General features: G+C 44.2%; 1 protein-coding gene across 1 annotated transcript in view; it reads left to right on the forward strand.

Moving 5' to 3' along the window:
• CUX1 (cut like homeobox 1) overlaps positions 1-16,778 on the forward strand; it is a 202,266-nt gene that overhangs the window by 64,774 nt on the left and 120,714 nt on the right. Inside the window, exon 4 of the mRNA XM_035343423.1 lies at positions 7,691-7,769. Coding sequence (XP_035199314.1) covers positions 7,691-7,769 — 79 coding nt within the window. The remainder of the gene's footprint in view (positions 1-7,690; positions 7,770-16,778) is intronic.

The following is a 16,778-nucleotide window of genomic DNA, read 5'->3' on the forward strand; positions in this document are numbered from 1 at the left end:
GGGGGGGTGGGATCAACCCAAATCCTCTTATTTTTATGTAAGTGACAACGTGCTGAAATTCCTGTTGGCAGCTGGTGGGCTGTCTATATTAAGGCCCGCTATGCCGCTGCCACGAAATGCTAACAGTGGTGGGAAACGATGCAAAATTCAGATAGGCAGCACTGCTTCAGTTCACAGTGTCAGAAGTATCTTCTCATCCTTAAAAAAAAAAAAAAAAAAAAAAGAGTTTGAAGTGTGCTGGAAGGAATGGGGATGGGAGTGCTGTGCAGGGCGCGGTATTCTGCTGAGTGTCATCATAATCCAGTCCCTGCTTCTCCACATACAGAATGATTCCTGTATTTATTGCAGAATTACTACAAGGCTTAATGCAGGCCAATGCCTGTTTTTGCCTTGCTGTAATAAAGCAGCAGTGATTTGTAAGAGGGCAGCTCAGTATAAAATATGAGCAAAAGATTGCATTTTGGGATTTATGCGCAGATAGATTTGCACAAAGGCAGTTAATGAGCTCGTGGCTGCAAGGACTCCTCTGCCCTATTGTTAAAAATATATGAAGAAAAGTTTGGGTCATTTCGAGGGAGAAAAGCGATTGTGGGGACCGGGCACTGCTTATTTTAGAAGCAGGAGGAGAGGCTGATGGGGAGATGAAAGCACCCAGTCGATTTCCAGCTGGGAGGCTAGAGATGAAGGGGGATGGCACGGGCTGTCACTGCTTTCTCTCCCTGCCCCGTCCCCCTTTTGCTGTGTCATGTGCTGAGCTTGCTGGTGTGCTCCTCAGGGGCAGGTGTCCTCCATCCCACCCCGTGCTTGTGCACACCACTGAGGATCAAACACAGCGAGTTCTTACATCTCCCGGGTTAGCAGCGTGCAGCAAATAATCAGCTGATCCCCTCGCTGGAGAGCTGTTCTTTTTAAGGTGTGCAGGCTGTACGGAAGCCAACGTCCCTGGCTGGAGGTTGTGTGGTGCTGGCGCCCCTTCCCCTCCCATTGCTCCCCAGCTGAGACCCAGACACGAGCACAGCTCTGGTGCCCTCAGCAGCAGCTCAGCGCCCCCAGGGCACCCAGGACACAGCCACTGTCCTCGGGGGACACGTCCCCTGGAGCTGCTGACTGCCAGCGCTGAAGGTGCTCGGTGTCCCTGGGGAGTGCAGCGCACAGCTGGTAATTACGGCTGCTTTCATTGCCTCGCCTTGGAAGAATTGAGCTTCTGTCACATTCACCTGCAAAGTGGCTTTTTTTCCCTCCTTGCTTCCTGACATGTTTGGCTTTTTTTTCCAGCACTTTGACCCTCCTTTTGCCACCCACGTTTTGACACTGTGGTTCCGTGCTGTACCAGCCCATGGCAGCACGGGGCTGCCGCAGGCAAGTGTCCTCGCCCCAGCCCGGGGTGCCCACCTCCTGCTTGTGCTGAGTCTAGCAAACGTACAGGATGAGTCAGTTCAGCTCGCCGACACGGTGGAAAATAAATTCTTTCTCTCCTTCGTTGCTTAGTTTTTCATCGAGTCAGTGAGCTGAATCATGCTACAACACTGTGATCGCTGGATCTGATGCAAGAGGAGCGGGAGCTGGTGGCCCGAGGCAGGAGGAGGGAGCCGGGCTGCTCCATTTGGTGCTTGCCCGAGAGATGGATGAGGAGCAGAGTGAGAGCATAAACTGAGAAACGCTGCTCAGAAACGCCCGGAGAAGTGTGGAGGAAGACATGCAGGTTACAGAAGGATCCAGGAGAGGTTCAGCAATCGTAGCAGACCCACCACTGCAATGATCTGAAGGCAGGGTGGCAAACAGTAAAAGCTATTTAAACAAAGCTGTCATTCTGCTGTCAATGTCTTGAGGCACATGTTGGGCTGGGCTGTTTTACTGGGAAGGAAGATCAAAGACTGGAATAGCAGCAAGAAGCTGTCCTGTGAGAATGAGGGAGCTGAGCTTTCCTCAGGGGGTGGCAGCGTTGTTTGTCTGGGAAAATCAGGATTTATCTGGGCACGAAAGGAAGAAAAGGTTTCAAGGGTTCAAGGTTGCAGCTGTTTCACAGTAGAGGGAAGTAGAATTGAAAAGTTGAAGGATTTCAGTCCCTCTTGAAGCTCTCTTGTTAACTTGAGGTTAAACCAACCAGCTGGCGAGGTGGCGTGCTCGTCCCTTGCTCTTCCCAGGTAGCGTAGCTGCGCGCGGCACCCGCAGCTTCGTTACACAGATTGGAACTGTAGCCGCGGTAAGGTCGAACTTTCGTTAAAGAATTTATAGCACAGCTAAAATACATACCATATGCTTTAAGCAGCTGCACAGGAATCGTTTCTTTTTAATTTTGCTTCAAAAACCTTTTAATTGTAGCAGAGAAGAAAAACAAAATCATATTTTTAATTTTTCTTCTGTCAGCTGTGAAAACTCTAACCGGGCTCTATTTTTACTAATTTTCTGTGTGGATACCTGTTGGTACAAGGAAAGGGAAGTCAAGCCAACTGCAGATATACACCGTGTGCTCCCTAATCCGCACGCGGTGTGTTGTAGAGCTGTTACAGTGCACCGCCTTAGCAGCTGATGTACTGTTTTATGTGAGAGAGCAGCTAAGCTCTATTGTAATGGCTTAAAAGAAAGAATTATGTCATTGTGTAGCGCTAAGAACGCTCGCTATATCCACCACTTGATTCCAAGGCAGCTATTCAAGAATATGGCTTAAAATAATGTTACGTTAATGAGTTGTTATCATGCTTTTCCCTTTGTTTAATATGGTTCTTACAATTCTTAATGGCACTTAGGTAGCTCAAAGAAATTGAAGACAAATGAAAAAACTTGGCAATGCAAAACAATACAAGGAAAGATGTGTAGGGGAGCTCTGTGTGCAAAGGGGGCTGCGTGTCTCTCATTAAGGCATCTATTTAGTTTAGAATTGGAACGGCAATATAAATTCCTGTTTAAATTGTTTATTTCTTCTTGGTAAGTTGGTTCCAGATCGGGTGCAGGACAGTACAAGTTAGTATCTTTCATGTTGAGGTCGCTAATGAGAGTGAGAATTGCAGCTGAAGAGCAATGATGATAAGAGTCAGGACTACAAAATCCATGTTCAGCACAGTTGTGTGAATGCTTGTGTTTGAGACTCGTGCTATGCGTGCACAAGTTAATTGTGCTTCCAGGAAATCACTAATTCTTGGGTAATGCCATACCGACACCAAAAGCAACGTGATCCTTCACTCAGCACTTCTTGCATGCTGAGCGGTCTGAAACCAAAAGGAAAACAAAACCCCAGCAATGCAGAACGATCCAAGTAGAAGGAGCTCATCGTGGCCGTGTGCTGGTCGCATTGTCTGCAAACGTGTTAACGTGCTGATACCCGTGAGCTGGGAGAACTGAAGTGTCGATGCAGAACGCGTTGGCTCTGGCAGCTCCAGCTTCCTTGCAGCGTTTGACCTGCCTGCTTCGCCCTGGCTCCGAACACAACCGCTCAGCCTGCCTGGCTGCGGTGGCGGAGCAGGAACCGTGCAGCTTCTGCAGATCTGCCTGCTGAGTCCAGGTGATCTGTGGTGCAGCAGGCATCAGACTTTAATTAACGTTGAAATTTCTTGGCGCACAAAGCGTGACAGATTCCAAAATAAAGCCACGGGTTTTGCTTTCATCTTTTTGACTTTGTCGGTACGGAGCTAAAACGGACGGAGTTCATATGAAACTGCAACCGGCATCTTCCCTGACATATGCAGCCAGATTTATGGTGCTTACCTGAATGTGGAGACAAAACTGTTGATTTCAGTGATGATGATTTGATTTTAGCCAGGTGTAGTTGATGAGACTGACCGAGCCTCCCTGGAATAGGCTGTCCGTGCTACCAGAGCAGCATGCCAGCAGTGCTGGGCAGCCTGCTGCTGCTCTGCCCGTGGAAAACGGGAGCAGAGCAAGGAGCTCTTGGCACACAAGCTGGAGAGAAATGGTTTTGGAGGGGAAGGTGTCTTTCAGCCCCGGGGAGCAACTCGGTACTTCGGGCAACAACTCATGAAAGCACTTGACCTGGAAAAATAAGGTGGATGAAGGGAGGGCGGCTCTCAAGCGAGCGTCTTGCTGCTCTGGTGAGATCGTGAAGATGAAGGGTGTGCGAAGGAGGGAGGATTCCTCGTGTCTCATTTCTGTTATCTCAGTGTAGCTCCAATGGTATTATCAAGACAAATAGTATGCCAAAACTTAAAAGTGAACATATGTTTATGGGGGTGGTGGGGAATACAGAGGTCACTGTTGTTTCTTTCTGGTAAGAGAAGACATAATGGGGCCTGGTTTAGATAAATTAAGATGTGGAGCTAAGCTCATGTCAAGACTACCCTAGTGTGATTATAAGTTGACTTCTTTCTGGGTCCCTCAAGTTTTAGAGTCAAATAAAAATGTTCAGCAAGAGTTTTATAATATATTCACTGACTGTTTTAGTGTGATCTGATTGCAGCTGATCCTTGTTGGCTCCTGAACCAATTTTACTTTGATTTTAAACATTTTCAGTGAACTCCCAAATGCTTACTTCCATGTCATTTCAGCGCTCTGTTTCCTTTGTCTCTGGACTTTATTTATATCTTGCTATTTTGATGACCTTCTCATCCCATATTTCCTTACACAGCTGGAAATGGGCATACTTAATTATTTTTTATTCTAGTTAAAGTCATCATAGTGCTTTGGTTAAAACTGTATATTTTAAGGTACAGAATAGCTGCAGAGCTCATTTTTATAGAACTTTAAACCAGGCAGTTTGATTGATTTTTTTTTAACTACTTAAACATAAAAAAAAAAAATCTTTCTGCCTGGTGGGATTGTTTGGAGTTCTGGTTCTGAATTCTGGGAGGAAAAAAAAAAAAGGTGTGAAAGTTCTGGTGATTTACAAACTGCTGCCGTCAGAGCGTCTCTGATGTCCTTGGAATACGGTGTTTCACTTCTGTTTTATGCTTCAATCACTGTATAACTGGCGAGTAGTGAATAAACAATACCTTTTGTAATATTTAGGGGGAACATAAGTACAAATGCCCTTTATTAAAATGTAAGAAGCTGTAATAGGAGAACAAACCCATTCAGTTATTTCACAGAAACAGAAATGCGTTTATTTTAAAAGCCTTGTTTTTCCTAGAAGGGGCAAATGAATTTTTCAAAATACAGTACAGAATGACTTCTGTGATGCTAATCGTCTTTAATAATAGTAATTTAAATTTGGCTGTACTGTGCTGAGCAGCAGCGAGAGAAAATTATACGTGGGAACGCTGAAGTCCAGAAGTCTAACATATGGTGTGCTGTGGCCTTCAAAGTCTGTCTTCATGTACCCATGAAATATCTCAACTGCAGAAGCCTTTCTGATGGCTGCCCCCTCCTTTCTCGCCCGCTCGCGAGCGGTGGCTGATACTCTCGAGCATGGTTTGCACTACCCGGTGCTTCTCCGGCTCTGGCAGTTTGTTCCATATTCTAATTTCAAATACTCTTTGTGTGAAAATGTTCCGAGTTACTTATGTTCTCGTTCCCTAATGAGCATCGGTCCATCTGTGATTGCTTGAATTCCGATTAATAAATGGGTTATTCACAACCATCAATCCCTCGCTGTCCAGCACGTCGCATCACACGCCCGCCGAGATCCCAGCACCTTCCCGCGGCCTTTCTTGGTGCACTCTGACAGAGAGCACGGCCAGTGTGTCCTGGGACCTTGGGGCTGCCCACCAGATCCCCCATTGTTTTAGCATTGCTCATCATCTCCCCAATACTTTTCTTTATTTTTAAATCTGTAAGAATAGGTCAGGGTTCAGTCATGGTACACCTCAGTTAAATTACCTAAATTAATCCAGATTTTGGGAGCTGTAAGTGAAGAAGGAATGTGGTTTGCTTCTCCTACTACAGCCTCGTCTCATGTTGAAGCAACTCGTCCCTTCACAACCTCTCACCATCTCCCTCCAGATTTCGGTGGGGCTGCCAAACGCTGTGCAGATGCCTTTGCCGTCCTTATTGTCCTCCTTGACCCCTCTCCTCAAGCCTTCCCTCGGTTTATACGTTGTGTGTTGTGCTTCTGTGTAATTCTACAATTGGCCTCGTACTTTAGCTTTCTGGCCTTAATCCCCTCCATTCCGGTCTCCACAGGCCACTTACAGCCACAAGACCGATCTTAAGCCCCGTGCAGGTGCTGCACGCTGCTCCTGCGCACTTCTTCGCGCCCGTCTCCTCCATGGTCTTCATCACCCGTGTTGCAGGCTTCTCCCCCCGGATCCTTCCCTTCCCAAGGCGCCCCGGCAGCAGGCAAACAGCCACAGCACCGGGCTGACCCAGCAGCAACCTGCGCTTATCTCTCCTCCTCCCCGCGCCGTTTCCTTTCCCTGGCACCCTGTGCTTCCTGCGCCAGAGCTCCCCGCGAGCCGGCGCGGCAGGTCGGGCTGCAGCCTGCCTTCCAGCCCCGCAGCTCTCCCTCCTGTATAATAAAATATCAGATACTTTCCTGAAATGCAGATACAGTAAACTCTGTCCATTGTTCCTGCCTTATCTACCGAATCAATAAAGTGGTTAAAGAATTCAAGGACGTTTTTCAGACAGGACCTTCCTTTTTTAGTACATGTTGACGTACGCACCTTTAAATGGTTTCATAATATTAACTGCTTTTCAAATACACAGAAGAAATGATATCAGGCCTTTGTATCTGTAGTTCTTCAGATCCTTCCTTGCTTTTTATTAAAACATGGGAACGATAATCTGCATGCTTTTAGTTTCCTGATTTCGGTAAACTGCTGGAGAGCTCTGCCAGGCTTTCCTGCTTCCCCTTCTGTCTCTTTCTGTTTTGGCGCAGTAATTCAATGGGCCAAGTCCTGGGTGGGTTTCTGTGGTTTTTGTCAATATTTAGTAATCGTAAATCCTCTGTTTTCCAGTACGTTAGGAAAATACTCTTGCCAAAAAAAATTAATAAATAAAGTTGCAGTGGAATAAGTATTTTATTCTCAAAGCTATAAAGCTGCCTTTCCTTTTAAAATGAAAATTTTAGAGGAAAATACAGATTTAGAAAAAATAATAGCTTGTGGGAGGCAGTATTTTCCCTCACCTGGGCAGGCAGCTTCTCAGATTAGTACTGTATGTATTAATACAAAATAAGAACAGAAACTAGTCAGAGCAGCCTGTCTCCAGCTCAGCAGTGCAAGGCAGCGCAGCCTTCACGGTCTGTGCTTTAAGCTTTAGCAGAAAATGCATTTGCATGTCGAAGATTCAGAGATTTAGTATTAAGTATCAGAGGGTACCCAAAAGTACAGCTTTTCATCTTCTCACAGGCTTAGTGGAAATAACAGAAAAATATGTTCCCTACAATAAAGGCAGAGCGTGATGTCCGAAGTACATGCGGTTCCCATTTGTTGTGTTAGATCTTAGTAAGTGGTAAAAGAAAAGTTTTTGAGAAGAATGCCTGTCTGCCAAGTGCCTGGCTTTTTTCTTTTTTAAAAAAAAAAGAATTAAAGTTACGAATGATAATAGGCAATAGCGTTCATAAAAAGATTGATGCTTGCTATTGTGCTGAAACAGGACTTTAGATTACATTAAATACAGACATACCAGAAATACTCTTATAAGGCTGCTTCTATAGGAGCTGTACACAGGAGACTCATGTTCCCTTTTAATGTATTAACTAGTTTTATATGAAATATTTTCATTTATTTTTATGGCTCTGACTACAGGAGTTGTATTGGAATACATCTAAAGCCTTCTTTTCTCATCACCCCTTTAGATTGACGCATTGGGTAAAAGAAGCAAAGAAGCAGAGGCAGCCTTCTTGAATGTTTATAAGAGATTAATTGATGTTCCAGGTAAGCAAATTATTTATGTATTCCGAGAATCTCCTGGTTTATTTTGGTGTGAATGCTGCTTGGCATTTTTCTACCTTTGCTAAGTTAAATATGAGTAATGTTTTTATTCTGAAACCAATATGCTCTAATATTGTTTCTAATGGAAGAAACTATAACTAAGGCACGCTTCATGACTTCTTAAAACTGTTCATTGACTTTACATTTTAATGTTTGTATGAATCGATTAATATTAATACAGTATTGGGTGATTCTGAGTAATTCATTTATTAGAGAGTTCACTCTGTTTAACAAAATAGATACATCTTGAAACTCCATCAGGGTGAGGCGATGCTTGTACCTTGAAGGACAGAGAAAATTCCTCATGCCTTTGAAGGAAAAAAAAAAAAAAAAGCCTTAATAGTTGCTTGCAAAGGCCAGTTGCTCTGCTCCTATTCATTTGTGAAGATAAGAAACACTTTGGATACTGAAAAGTAAATCACTACCAAATTTCAATCCTGTTCAGCCTAAGTGTGATCATAAATTTTATGCAAAGGCTTTTCCTGTGTGTATTTTCAACTTTGCTTTATGTTTGTCATCACAAGTTTCCGTATCATTTCTTTTTGCATTCTTTGGGAGTTGATTTTTTGTTTGTTTGTTTTCCCCAATGGTAGAGACATTGCTGCCTGTCAAAGATGAGAGGGAGTTATGAGTCCAGGTCCTCAGGTCTAAATCCTGCCTGGGTTGAGCTGTTGGCATATGGCACAGTCTGTGTATGATCCTGTACTTTCATAAAATGTGGACATTATATATCTCTCTATATGTGTTATATTCAATATACTTATCTCAAAGAGGTTTTGAGGTAAAATTAATACATCTAAGGAGTTCTCAGTTCTCATTGCAAAGCACACACTGGTCTTTCCTTTACCTTTTAAGGAACGTACTTCATGCACACTTCAAACCAAAATGAATTTTTTAATGTTTTGTTTACAGCTTAACTGGTTAAAAAGTCAGTGTTTTTCAGAAGCTAGTCAGCATGAATATATATATTTTTCATACTTTTTGCCCAGTGGCCAGTACCTGCTGTGCTATCTGTAGTGTACATGAAGCGATGCAGAGGCTTATGATGCTTGTCCTAGACCACAATTGCCCCAGCCATGTTGATTTTTAGGTTATTTGGCCATGACCTGGAGTTCTCATCAGCTTGTTTCCTGCTCATGGTAACCATTCTTGGGTGAATAGCTCCACTTGCACATCTCCCCATGCCACAAGAGGTGGCTGACTGCTTGGAGCAGCTCTGGGCATTGGGTGGCTCATGCCCAGGTGTGCGGCGGGGCGCAGGATGGGCTCCTACAGCTGCGCTTTACGCAGGAAACTCCTCCATGAAAGCACCCCCAGCAGGCCTGTAGCCTGCAAACCCGCTATGCAGTGCTGCAGAGAGGAGCTGTAGCCCCTCTGTCTCCATCTAAGCCTGCCCAGGATGCTTGTTTGTTTCCTGCCATGGCCTGGGAGGCGGGTCAGTTTGATATCTAGTGCTCTGAGAGTGGTAACATCAAACCAGAACTGCGTGGGACTCTGTGGATGCTCTCATGCAGAGGCGTTTTTTCTGAAGACTTGCGTCTTCACAGGTGCTGGGATTTGAATAGCAGAGTCAAGAGTAAAGCCTGGTGGGGAAAGCAGGACATACATCCCATGCAGTAGGATCTGAATTGTGAGAGGCGTCTTTGTAAGAGAGAGAATTTTCTCCTTTCCTACATCTGCAAGAGCAAAATTTGCACCCCTTTGTCCACAGTCACAATCTCTCCCTTGTCCAACCTTCCCCTGTGTGTGCCTTATGTTAAGTGTCAGAGAAATATTTCTTTGATATTCTGACTCCATGTAAAACTTTTGGCCTGGCTGCGTTGTGAGTGCAATGGGGTCTGTGGGATTAGAAATATCTACAGGTCTTAGTCCCACGTCAGGGCCGCAGGCCTCAGAGGCACACGAAGAGCATGCCAGTGCTGTTAAAAGCAAATTCCTGATTCTCCAGAAGTCCAGCCAGTCTCCCGGAGCTGTATGCAGGGTAGCCAGTACTCACAGTTTACAACACGGAACGTAACAGAAAGGAAAATAGCCATGAGGAATGGATCGCGCTGGTGTTCGGCACGGCGTGGCGGGGCTCGGCCATACGCACTCACGGGGCGTGTGGTGGTGGCTTTTTCCTTTCATTATATATAGTCTTCTGCGTCTGGTGTATCTTCATGGTGGGCTTTCCTTTATAAGAGCCACCAGTATTTATCACACGTGCTGTTCTACCTCTCTGTGGGTTACATATCTTTTGACCTGTCCATTTGGTATTTCAAATATTTAGGTACACTTTTAGCTTTGAAATCCTGCGATGTTTTCTTTTCAGTGCAAGAAGGGAGCTATGATGTTTTGAGAAAGCTATGACTGGAATGCTGCAGAGTGGTTATTTAGCATTAAGCATCACTGTTACATGACAAGGGTGCAATTTTATCAGACGTTCAATATCCTTTATAGGACCATATAATAATAGCAGCTGAAGTCTAATTCCCAGCAGCCAATTTTATGGTTCTTGAGGAAAGCATGTATTCCTCTCTTCAGTAATAATGTGCACACTTTATATAATTAAAAAGGACTTCTATTTTAATTTTAGTATAAAATGATCTGTATTGAAACTCTGGCTACGGTGCTTTGTGGATTCAGCTAAGCTTAATGATTTTCTTTCCTGACTTGACCAGAGTTTTCACTCAGGCTCTCCAGTGAAGACTTTGTGGGAAGGCTGGTATTTTGTGATTTTTCCTGTATACATCAAGTGGTTTTCTCCTTAAAAGATAAAATAGACCTTTTCATACCTCTCCCCACTTCATGTCACTGTTAAAATAGCATTATCATCGGTGTGTCCTGCAAAAGAAATCCTTCTGAAAGGAACGTACGTATCACAGAAAACACTGGTTTATGTGCATTTATACAGCTGTAATTCTCACTCAGATCATTCTGTCTTGCTGGAGACCGAACATTTTTAATTAATGGAATTAATTTTCTCATTTAATTGCCTTATTTTCAGTATGCAGTAGAGAGCTAGAGAAAAGTGAGTGCTGCCACAGGAATTGCACTAATCAACAAGGTTGTCACAACTTACCTTTAAAAATAATGTGAATGTATTTATTTTGAGGTAAAGGGGGGTTCAGTTTGTATTTTGAGGAAGCTTTCTTCCATCTGCACAAGATTTCTTTCTCTCTAATTTTATAAAATAAGTGCATTATGCTATCACCCTTGGCTTTCAGGGTCTTAATCTTGCAAACACTTCAAGTGAAATCGGAGCCCTATTTCATAAGTGTTCGGGGGAGCAGTTGCAGTATATATATAATTCTTTTTCTAAAGCTTTAACAGAAAAATATTAAGCATGAACAGTATTAAAAATTAAATATTTTTCTCTTAAAAAGGAACAGTGTTCAATACTTTAAAAGTATAATCTTTTTTTGTTAAACAAAACTTCACTGTGATTTTCGGGTAAAGGTTAAAAGAGAGACCGGCGCGAATGCCAGACAACAGTATCTGCATAAGCTGCTTGAACAGAATTTCACTTTACGCTGTCTCGTTATTATTGTGCGATTACTGCACAATGCCACACTTTCATTTTCTCAGTTTTCAGCATTACTCCTGTTACGAATGGCTTCTGCGTAGGCAAAAAGGAAACAACTTCTGTCTTGAAACAGAAAATTTTCTATCTCGCTGTGGCAACGATTAAACCAAATTTGTGTGCCAGCGCTCATTTCCTCTAACTAGTGACGGTACGTACTTTGCAGTACCGCTAAAAACTTGCTAGCAGAGAGGAGTACCTGTCAGTTTGCCTCCTCCTGGGGCTCCCCGAACTCGGGGAAAACTCGAGCTGTCGCTGCTGGGCTCGGGTCCCAGCCTGCAGCCTGTGCTCCTCCACCGAGGCTCAGCCCTAAGCTGGGCTCCTTCCTCCCTGCCGCCTTCCTGCCTCCGGCACAGCTGTGCCGTGCACCAAGAGTAAGAAACCCTGTGGAGGTCTGTCAGCATATGCATGTTTTGAGAATCAGGGTAGGTTACCAAAAAGTACTTGCTCTCAGTTCGGTGAGGACTGCGCAGCTGTTGTGGGTTGAGCCACAAACGGTGTGTATTTCTGCTTAACCTGAATCTTGCCGAGAAGGAACTGAACGACTCTTACAGTGTGAAAGGCAATGTGCGTGTGTTTTTACTGGAGACTCTTCACAGCTCTGTTGTGGTCAGACGTGCCATCACTTCAGTGCTATTTAATGTGCATGATGTATTTTTTTAGCTCAGAGAAGCCCCTATCTAAGGGAAGCGTAAAATAACAGAGAGGGTAAAAAGAAGAAATACACAGTTCTTTTAGTGTGCCCCATCAAAACAATTAAAAGCAGTAACAGTGAAAGATGGCTGAAGTGGAAATTTTGTCTTTCCCTTGTTCCTTACCGTCATAAATTGCATGCCCGGCCCCAGAGGCTGGACCTTGCAGAGGGAGGGGAAGGAGGGACTATAGTTTTCTGCACACCCCTCGGACGCGTAGCGGTGCTGCTCAGTCAGGGTTCTGCCCTGCCCATTCACTCTGCCTCGCACAGGGCTGTCTTTTCCAAGGGAATATTTAGCTGGGGAAACACAAACTTCGTTTAAAAGAAGTAATCAATTAAAATAAGTGTTAGGGAATTACTTCTACGGGCAGAAATCTGTTTCTTGCCCGTAAAGAAAGCTCCATTCCTTTCCCAAGGAGCGCAGGCTATCGGCACTGTGAGATGTAGTGCTTACATCGCTCCATTTCCCTGTGATTATTTACGGTTTAGCAACACTCTCCAGACTTGTATTGCTGCCTGGGCTACAAAAAGACTTCCATTTAAAAAGTGGTTAACGCTTGATCAGTGCTCTGTGGTCGAAAGTGACATAAGAAAGAAACAGGTTCGATTTTTTTTCAGAAAAGTTATCTTTTGCTTCTACTGGAGGTGATAAATGTGCATGAAGTTGTTATATTCGGGTACATTACGCAACTCATTTGGGTTGTTCGGTAGAGCATAATGTTAAGCAGCAGGCATACAGGTTAATGCCAGCCGATAGAAGAAAGTCAGTACAGACTGTTACGTACCCAGGTGAGCAGAAAGCTGCCTGACGTGCTTAAATCGCAGCACAAGCACACACACACGGCCCTGGTGCCTGCAGAGGAGAGCTGGCTGAGTGCAAAGAGGTGAGAAGGAAAAGAGGCTGCTCTGAGGGATCGTGTTCAGCACATCCGGAACTAGAGCACTACAAACATGGTACGAAAAAGTTAATTATCAGAGAACTTTTCATTGGGCTAATTGGAAACTGTTTTGCAAAACTCCGTCTAGAGAGCATCATTGGGTTGTTACACCCCGAGTTTGTGGTGTATTGAGACCGATCAGCACAGATAAGTTTTCGAGGAATGCTTCCTATTGTTACATACGGTGCAAAAATTTTTAAGCATTTCTACGTTTGATAAGCAGTAATAGGTGTCAAAATAGTTCCCCCTTCTTGAATAAAATATACAGAAATCAAACTGGAGATAGAAGCGTAAATGAAAGGGCTGATATTTCTGCTGTCCCTAACTTTGCAATGGAAATGAATATTCATAATAAGTGCCTTTTCTCAACATTAGAGGGAAAACAAATCAGTATGACAGTGAGTAGTCCTAGGAGGAAAGGAAGCAAAATGAACTTACTCCGGGACAACAGAAGCAGTGCATGCACCCCCTCAAAGAGAGCAGTAGGGTATCTTTTTAAACACACTTGAAAATCAAATAAAATTAAGCAGAAAATTGAACGTAGTTAATATTTGAAAGAGTGAAAAGCAGTAAAGCCGTGGGGCTGCAGGTAGTGATTTAGCTTGGGACTGTATCCCATCTGAAGTCTTTGAAGGTTCACCAGCATATTCAGGCCAGGTAGAACAAAAGGGGGTGGGGGGGAGGGGGACGGACGGACTTGTGTAAACATATTTAAAATGCCCCAATTCTGGCTGGAAGAGGAGTCTATACAATAACAAATAAGGGAACGTAGGCACCGGTGGCTTTTCTGCAAACCGTTTTGCACAAAGAAATGCCTGAGCTGGGCTGAGAGGGATGGTTTATAGCCCAGGCTGCAGAGCGAAGGTCTGGAGCGGCGTTTCGGTGGGGTCGGCCGCTGCTACTGTGAATTTTTCAGAAGGGTCTGGCTCGCCTGGGATGCTGCTCCAGCCTTGGGGCAGCCCAGCGCCGAGGAATGTGGAAGTAGCTCGTAATCACTTCAGCCTCCTTCCCTCCGGGGTCTGAATTCTGTGCCGTGCCTCTTGGAAATACAGCATGAAATACAATTTTGGATCTGTGCTGGCTGAGTGCACGCTGGTAGGGCATACTGTTAGTGTTACATGGTTATTTTCAGATGAGGCGCAAAGTCCCGGCCCATGCTAGTTTTTTAGTTCTCATTCACTTTATCCTTACGTTTTGAAATGGATGTCACAATAACTAAAAATAGCTTTGTTACCTGAATATGTGGCTTCAAATTGGGCTTGTCTGATCACATTTTTTTTCTTCCGTTTTTCATGTTGAATTAATAATTGGATAAATTCCTTTGTAAAAGCTGGAGTAAATATTCGAAGGAAGAAATATCCCTAAAGCACACACTTTGAAAAATTTATTGTGTGGTTGTCAAGCCCTATTTTAGTTGGTAGGCTGGAGGCACGGAAGGAAGAGGGAAGGTGCAGATAAGGGGAAGGATGCAGTGAGTAGATGCAGGAAGAATGTGCCAGATAGGCAAGCAGACAGCCCTGCTGCCTTGGGCACGTTCACCTGGAGGTGCCAACTGCAGCACCCTTTTGAAGCTCTCACTTTAGGGACAGGGGCTAGAGCAACCCTAACCCCAGTGACTGGAGCAGTGTTGCGTATTCGGGGAAGAAGAGGCAGTATTTGATGCATGTGTGATGGGATATATTGCACTTTCCCTTCCTCAGTTGCAGGATTGTGAAGTGGAATTAGAATAAACCCCAGCCTGCTGAGGGTTTAGGGCTAACTACATTCAGCAGTGCTCAGGAGAAAGAAGGGATGATTGTGGCAGAAATGCTTTCAAATACAGTGGAGGGTTCTCTTTTCTTTTTATAATCTCAAAACGGGAGAAATGAAACTTTTAGCATATGAATGATTGTCTGCAACTGTCCTTTGCTTTGTCTTGAGCTCAGTGTCCAAGCACTAAATTCCAATGTCCTCAGCCATTACTAGAACATTAATGTTCAAATTGGAGCATTCTCAGTTGCAGGGGTTTCTCTTATTACTCACTAGGTCCTTTTTTAGCTGGCATATTACAGTGCCATAAAATACTGTATCACCTATTATGCATGCCCACTTTAATATTAAAAACTTCTCTGAGGATTAATTTGGGTTACTTCTTTGAAGGTAAAGGGAACTGCAACACAATTCATGAAGGAATCAATCATCAACATTGCCTTGCTTGACTGTTTTGGATACTAGGGTAGAGATGCATCTCATAATGTGGTGCAGGGCCTAAGCATCTTTTCAGCAAGTAGCCAATCTAGAACTGGTAGATAAATAAAGGATGTTTTCACGTAACAGCCTACAAGGTCTAAGAGCCACATTCCGGCACAGGGATCCATGTGATTGTGGTCGAAGTGGCCATATCCCATCTCACATCATTTCACTTAACCCTGTGAGCATTGCAGGGTGCTGCCACTGACAGCTTATGGTGATTAATGGGGAGCAAAGCCGCCGTTATGCTGCGGCTTCCCGTCCCTGCTCAGAGGGGTCGCTTCAGAATTGCTTTGCTGCTTTAGTGCTTTTGGAGGGCGGCAGAATGTGGCATTCTGCTTTCTTTCTGGTATGGAAGATGAGGGTCCCTCACCCTCTTGTGGGTGCTTTGAATTCCCTGGCATGGCCGTTACAAAATGCTCCGATGCCAGGAGGTTGAGGGGAACACTTTGAAAAATGGAAAAAATAAAAGGAAGAGAGAGATCCCAGCCCTGTGGGATGGGGGAGTAAGAAAATGTGTTTAATTCTTGATGGAAGGGAGAAGCTTTTCATGTTTTTTATGAAGTGAGGAGTTGAAGAGATGATGAGCTTTGTTTCAAACGGAATTACGGCTATAACTCTTCTGTCCCTGGGCTACCAGAGTCATGGGGGAACGGGAGGAAAGTTATCATTTATTCCATGAAATCTTTGTCTCAGTCTCTCTAGGCTATTTCAATTTACCCCTGAAATTTCTGGGGAATAATTAATGAATTAATTAAGTATGCTGTGAGGTGTTTGAATATTCAAAAGCTACAATGTAATTATTATTTTTTCTAAAACACATTTTCAGGTTATTTTCAGATATGCAGCCTCCCAAGGAGGCACTTAGTGCATCACAAGCTGATGGAGCTGCCTGTGAAGCAGGCGCAGTGTGCCTGGAGAACCGCTCGCCGCACAGCGCAGCTGGGGGCAAAAGCTTCACTTGGCTGTGACGTGGCAGAGCTGAACTTTTTTCCAAAAAGTTAACAGCGTACAGTAATAAAGTCATGCTAAGGAGCGTGGTTTTATTATTATATTTTTCCCCCCTCCCTTATCATTTTGCATGGGTGTTTCTTGTGAGCGATCGCTAAGCTCGGTTTGCTTACAGCATGGTTTAGGCAACACAAACAATCTTTTCAAAACAATTACTGTGCCTTCAGTGCATTATTTTTAGACCCCAACCTTAGCAAACACATTCCCTGTGATATAAAATATTAATTGCCCCTGTAGTCCTGGCACTGTTTCATAACTTGCTTTCCCACACGTTTCCAGCGCTACGGGCCTGTCATGAAGAGGGAGGAGGGGATTTAGGAGAAGCCCTTTGTTTTGGAAAAGCCTTCTCAGGAGCTCCATTTTAAGACACCGGCCGAAGTATTACGTGCCCTTTCCCCCTTTGTGAATAAACCAAGCCGAGCCTGCCGGCAGCGCCTCGCACCGCAGCACGGGAAGCACATTTCCCTGAGAAGCGTGAAAAAAAAAAAAAAAAAAAAAAAAAAAAAAAAAAAAAAAAA

The sequence above is a fragment of the Oxyura jamaicensis genome, chromosome 19 (assembly GCF_011077185.1).
Source record: "Oxyura jamaicensis isolate SHBP4307 breed ruddy duck chromosome 19, BPBGC_Ojam_1.0, whole genome shotgun sequence".
NCBI lineage: Eukaryota > Metazoa > Chordata > Aves > Anseriformes > Anatidae > Oxyura > Oxyura jamaicensis.